Below are 6074 nucleotides of genomic sequence, written 5' to 3'. Positions count from 1 at the left end.
CCCATGCCCAGGGATCTGAAAAACCAGTAAAGCCCAATGTTGTTCTTTCTAAACAAAGCAGTACCAGATTTCCTTTGAATGTCAAAAAGAAAGGTGCCCCCGGGTTCATTAATCCCCCCCCTTCAAATCCTAATAGGAAGACCATCTGACCATCTAACTCCTTGAGAGCGCAAAGCTTCTGAACACAGGGGTGGTTCCCTGATAGCGGGCTTGCCCGGAAGCCTCTGCTCTGCACCCAGGGAACACGCAACCCTTTGAATTTGGAGTCACCAGAACAGCATTTCTCAGTGCACCACAGTAAGACAAGTCCTGCCAAAGCTGCCAGCAAAAGGTGTCCGCTAAAGGAGAAATGTGTGTGTGGAGGATGAGATCTGGTTCACCCCGCTACGGCTGCTGACAAAGTACTCCGGAGACACCTTGTGTTTTCCTTCTCCAGAGGAAGCATGAGACCCCAGATGAACCTAGTTGCCAAAGTTTCTGAAGCTGTAGTCAGATGAGATGATGTCCCACTGAAAGGACGAGAAAGGGAGGAAGTGACATGGGCTGAAGGACTTCACAGCAGGTAACGGAAGAAACTTCAAACAGCCTATCTAGGCAGGACAGCATTCCTATGCAGGTTGTGCAGCATCTCTGCCTTATTGAATCCTACCTGCAGACAAGAAAAAAGCTGCTGTCTGCAGGACTACTTGACAAGCACCTTTTTCCAGAACCAAATTCACAATAAGCCAAAATCCTGCTATCTGCTATGGTGCTCATCAGTTCGCCTTCTCAGAGGATGCAGACAGCAGGCCATCGGCTCTGCTGCTGTCTCTCCCATCCGTCTTTTTTTCCAGAGCTCTCAGAAGACGAAAGCACAGCCTTGGCTTCAGGGACACGGGCTCTGAAGGGGCTCTCCTCCTCCCTGTTTCCACCCCTTCTTGTTCTCCTCCCGCTGCCTTCAGCTGGGAGTTGATTTGTAGACAAATGTGTCGCACTGGAATGATCTTCTCCTCACATTTTATGGTCCTATTGCCCTGGATTGGCAGGGTTTGTGCTCGCTAGTGGTACATTACCCTGTTTTGCAAGGCCTGCAGCAGCTACTGCTTTTATCTGTCATTACCACCTTAGGCTAGTTGCTAGCTAATCTAAGGCAGATGCATTAAACAACTTGTTTTCCAACAGAAAACACCTCTTACTTAACAGGGTTATATCTGAAGACCGTATGCATCTTTTGAAATGAGTAGATATGGTAAGGAAAGGAAATCTGTTTAAGGAAATCTGCAAGAACGTCATCTATCTCTATTATTAATCAAATATGAACTGAGATGCCAACCAGGTCACAGCAGTATATACTGCAAATCTTAATTCTTCTGACCAGAGGATGCTGTAAATGGGAGAGGGAGAGCACTTATAAGCGGGCAAAGACTGGGAGCCACTGCACCGGGCTATGGCAAGCAATCTGTAGCTGGTTCCCAACGCTATTCGGCTACCAAGCAAGTTTTACATGAAAGATCTGACTATAAAAGTGTGTAACTGTCCCCATGACATTATGAGGGTTGTCAGTCATCCAAAAAGCTTGTAATGAAATAAAAACAACTAAAGGATCGTGAGACTGTAGGTCTGTCAGCTGAGTATCTTCTTCCTTTATCTGGCTCTGTATTAACAGCTTACAGATGTGACCAACTTAGCAGCGAGCTGCCAGCCTGAGTATTTCCACGTGCAGAAAGCAGGAGGTTTCATGCAAAGCCTTTTTTTTTTTTGGTGAAAGCAAGGAATACCAAGTTATTTACATCATTTGGGGCAGTCTCAGGGTATGAGTCACCTCAGAAAGTGGCTTTGTTTACCAGAAAGTGCAAGGTAAACTCTAGGGAACTGCTGGAATTGCACATAATGTGGACTTAGATACAGGTACTTCTGTATAGCACAGAAGAAGTAGTTTAAATTCTGGATGTTTTGCATTTCCTATGTACTTGTACCTTTGTACGTCATTAAAGTTACAATTAACTCCTTTTCTAAATCCAAACCAAAATGCAGCATGACTGTTTTGCAGCTTTACCTTGGCTATTTTTATCTGAATAATTAAAAAGATGTGTATATAAAACTCAAGGTGCCCAGAGAGATCATTAACATTACAACAAAACCAATCCTGGCAGCAGTCAGCGATTATTTCAAAGGGATCCTGGAGAGCCTGCTGGCAATGAAAAAGCCTTTTTTCTCCCTCTCATAAACTCAGCCCTCACCACAAAACCCTATTAAATTATGTCTTCTGCAGACAAGGGCTATTTCAAAGGGAAGAAAAGCATTTCCATACCACAGGAGGATGCCCCACCAGGACATGAAGCGAGAGCCCTACCTGGGCAGGGGTGTCACTTTGGCTGGGGACAGCCGGTCACTGCGCATGGGCACGGCAAGGCGCTTTCGCTTCAAGCAGAGCAACTCCTAAAAACAACCTGCACTGATTAACAGAGTTGTTAAAAGCTTCGTGCTGCCCAAACTCTGGCCAGCTGGAAGAGAGAGGGCAGCGAGTAGAAGCCATGGGTGCTACCGGTGTGGGAGACAAGCAGAAAACGGGTGGCCCTATTTCCTGAAGCCCCGGGGGAGATTTGGCACGTGAAGCTCCGCTGTTCAAACCCAGTTGGCAGCAGTACAGGAAAGCAAAACTCAAGGCGAGGCATTCGGCGTGAGCCCTGATTTTTATAAAGCTTAGTTAGTTCTCAGCCAAAATACAGATGGGACAGCTTCTGTGGTGGTACTCCACAAAGACCCATCGCAACCACTGGGCTCAGAGCGTGGTTTCGACACCCGCTGCCAGCTCCTTGGGCAGCCTGCCGTGCTAACCGCAGGCTTTTTTTAAAGAGGTGCAGTGAACCCAAAGACATTACAGAAAAAAAAATAGATTAATGTCATGAAGATCAAGAGTTTTTATACCAATATGCAGAATCCAGTAATACTAACGAGTTTATTAGTGTCTCCCTGCCCCCAAATCAAACTGCACACTACAGCAGCAGCAGAACTTGACTTGCTATATAACAAAGTAGGCTTAGATTTATGTTAACTGGAAAAATCTACTTATTTTATTCTATTATTCTCTCTTCCTTTAGGCAGCCACACTAGAACAGATTACAGGTAACAGTGTACTTTAAGGTATAGATCTTGTTTTGCTCTGCACGATGTATCTGAGGGATGACTGTTCCAGACTGTGCCACGCTCGGTGTGTTTGCAGCCAGACAGGCATGTGGGTGTATCACTGTTAGCTCTTATTTTCCCCACTCAAAAAAATGAAAAGCGGTGATTTAGCAAAGATGCAGAGCTGGCTTCCCACCCTCCCTGAGTGAGAGCGTGAGGTGGCTGTCAGTCCAGCATGCATCACCTGGGAGGTTCTTCGAGGCAAAGGTGGGAAAACCCGAAGGTATGCCAGGAACCAGTCCAAGACTGCAGCACCTGCGATGCACAGGAGCAGAAAGCAACACCCACTGCTGGACAAAGTGCCGCGGCTTGGGTTCCCAGGCACTACCACCGTCTAATAAGCCTCTTTAATACAAGTCATTGGTCACAGGCAACAGTGCTGCCTTGCGAGGCTGTGCACCTTCCCTGGAGGAACGGACACTGCCTTCTTCCACAGCCAGGGAAAAGGGGAGCTGAGGACACGCTCTTTGCTGTTTTGCCCGCAGATAAGCTTGGCTACCGGAGTGCCAGGCCAAATGGATTCAGTACCTGCTGGCAGGAGACTTTGAAAGCATGAGGAAGAGAGGCTGGTAGAGCACCACTAGCGAGTCAAGTGTGTGGGACAGGTATGAGGGTACAGAACTTGTGTTTTATCTATGTTCTTTATTAGCTGTTGTTAAACTCTGGATACCAAGATGTGACATTTGGACATGCACCTTTTAAATGGTCAAGTCTGGTCAGTGCCATGCGGGTCATAACCAACCTCTTAAAACCCTGTTTATGATCAGGACGACAAGTCTGCCAGGGTGTCTGCAGGCATCTGTATCCAACACCCCCCGAGGCACACGGGATCTGCAGCTGGGGCTTCCCATGCTGTGGCATCACTGTGCACTGGACCCTTGCAGCCTCTGGCCAGCACCGCAGCCAGAGCAGCAGTACCACAGCGTAAGGTCCTTGCCCAAAAGGAGGGTGGCAATCTCCTTGCTGAACAAATGTTAAACATCTGACTAAATAATAATAGTGGGGCAACCAATTTGCCTTACTGTCTCCCTTGCATCTGTACAGCATCTTAATGCCAGCAGAGGCACTGGCAGGACTACCAACACAAAGCATCGACTTCCAGAGCATAAATTGCAGTAATGCTTCCTTACAAACACCAGGTTTGCCTACCTCGTCTGGGGCAGCTGCGGGAGGTGAATGGTTTAATACCTCAGTCCCACTCTCTTCTCCTTCACAGGTCTTCCCCACTTGTGCTGGCCACTGATTCAAAATGCAGGTTTTAGGATAGATCATTTGCCTCTGGAAGTCAAGCAGTGGCAGCAGCTGGGATGTGGATGCCCAGGACCTTTCTCTGCCCTCACAGAAGCTTAGATCCCATCTGTAACTGGATCCCTCTTATCTGTAACACAGCAAGCAATTCACTTGCAGTAGCAAAAGCTGAGACCAGCTACCAGGCTGTGACAGTCCAGATTTATTAGGCTGTCTGCCACTTGAAACAAATCTTCAGCCTGAGATTTGCAGGTGCTCTAGCAGAGAAAAAGCTTTTCTTCTTTGTCTCTTCGCTGCCCTGTTGTAAGACTTCAACCAAACCTCATGCTGCAAATGATGAGCTGTGGCATGAAGCGGCTGCTGCTCTCACCTTCCACTCTTACTTCATTACCTGTGTCTCATCTGTAGCGTGGAGTCGCCCAAAAGCTGTGAAGAAGGTGCTCAGCCAGTACCTCGCTAAGGATGAGGGCAAAGGAGCGCAGCAGGTTTCGGAGGGAGCAACCTGTTTGTGGAATGAGATTTACCAGGTCCCTGGGACCTCTCTGATCCCATTAATTCCCAAGAGCGGGGCATCAGCACAGTATCAAACACATGCTGTATATCAGACACGGGGCTCTTGCACTGTAGCCTGTGGTTACTGAATACCCATAAACAACAAGTCAGAAGTGAGGAATAAAACAAAATGCTGCAAGGAGCTACCGCAAGAAAGTGTCAGAGCACAGCAGCCTTCCCGGTGAGTGCAGGCAGGAGGCAGAGATCATTCTCTCACTGATGTTGCACACCAGTGCAAGTGGGCACCGCTGGCACCTGGAGAAGTTGGCACATGGATCTGAACTCCACGGCTTCACTCAGGGCTCTCCTCATCTTCCTCCTTTGTCTAATCTGTCCCATAGCCTGAGGTGAAGTGTCTACAAAGCCCTGGTCATAGACCCCATCTATCCCCTACTGGACACTGAAAGTTGCTCCAGTTCTGTGAAGAATCAGATCAGTTCTATTGCCCCTGATGGAGTAATAAAATATCTAACTTGTGGGAGCTTTTTGGAGCAGCTGTGTACACAAGACAGCATTTAATGAAGGACTAAGTATTTGGGCAGTGGTATTAATCAGAAAACAAAGGGTATCATTAGCATTTTAGGGTCAGTGTGATGTGCAGAGCTGTGTATATTGGGCAGAATATAATGTTGAGCCCTGCTCATACCGTCATGGGGCACTGAAGGCTCCCGCTGCAGCCGGGAGGCTGCAGGCAAGGGAGCACCGCGACCCTCAGCGCCAGATAAATCCCGAGGGATTTGCTTTGGGGCCACTCTGCCTGCCTTTCTCTGTACCTTTCTGCTTGCAAAGGTGTTCTCCTCGGTCACCTCATCGAGCATCAGAATACTAGAAAGAAAATTGCCGCCGGATGGCAGGTGTTCAGAGACGCGTGTGGTAATGTTCAGCTGCGGTCAGGCACTGGGGCGTGATGGCGTGGCGTCTTTTTGTCCCAAATGCGGGATAAAATGCGAGGCCTCAGCTCCTCCTCCGTGAAGGAACAGCGCGGCGATGCTCGGAGCAGCAGACCACGGATATTTGAACAGGACCGGCTTACACGCAAAACCCCAGGCGTGAGGCGCGGCCAGCAGCACGGCATTTCGCCCTGAATTTTGGAGCACGCTTTTTTTTCG

General features: G+C 48.3%; 1 protein-coding gene across 1 annotated transcript in view; it reads left to right on the top strand.

Moving 5' to 3' along the window:
- Positions 1-5897: 5897 nt before the first annotated feature.
- FAXC (failed axon connections homolog (Drosophila)) overlaps positions 5898-6074 on the top strand; it is a 23019-nt gene continuing 22842 nt past the window's right edge. Inside the window, exon 1 of the mRNA XM_009320167.1 lies at positions 5898-6019. Within this exon, the coding sequence (XP_009318442.1) occupies positions 5898-6019 (122 nt within the window). The remainder of the gene's footprint in view (positions 6020-6074) is intronic.

The sequence above is a fragment of the Pygoscelis adeliae genome, unplaced genomic scaffold (genome assembly GCF_000699105.1).
Source record: "Pygoscelis adeliae isolate BGI_AS28 unplaced genomic scaffold, ASM69910v1 Scaffold41, whole genome shotgun sequence".
Lineage (NCBI taxonomy): Eukaryota > Metazoa > Chordata > Aves > Sphenisciformes > Spheniscidae > Pygoscelis > Pygoscelis adeliae.
The sequence above is the reverse complement of the archived record's forward strand: the minus strand, read 5'-3'. Positions and strand labels throughout refer to the sequence as shown.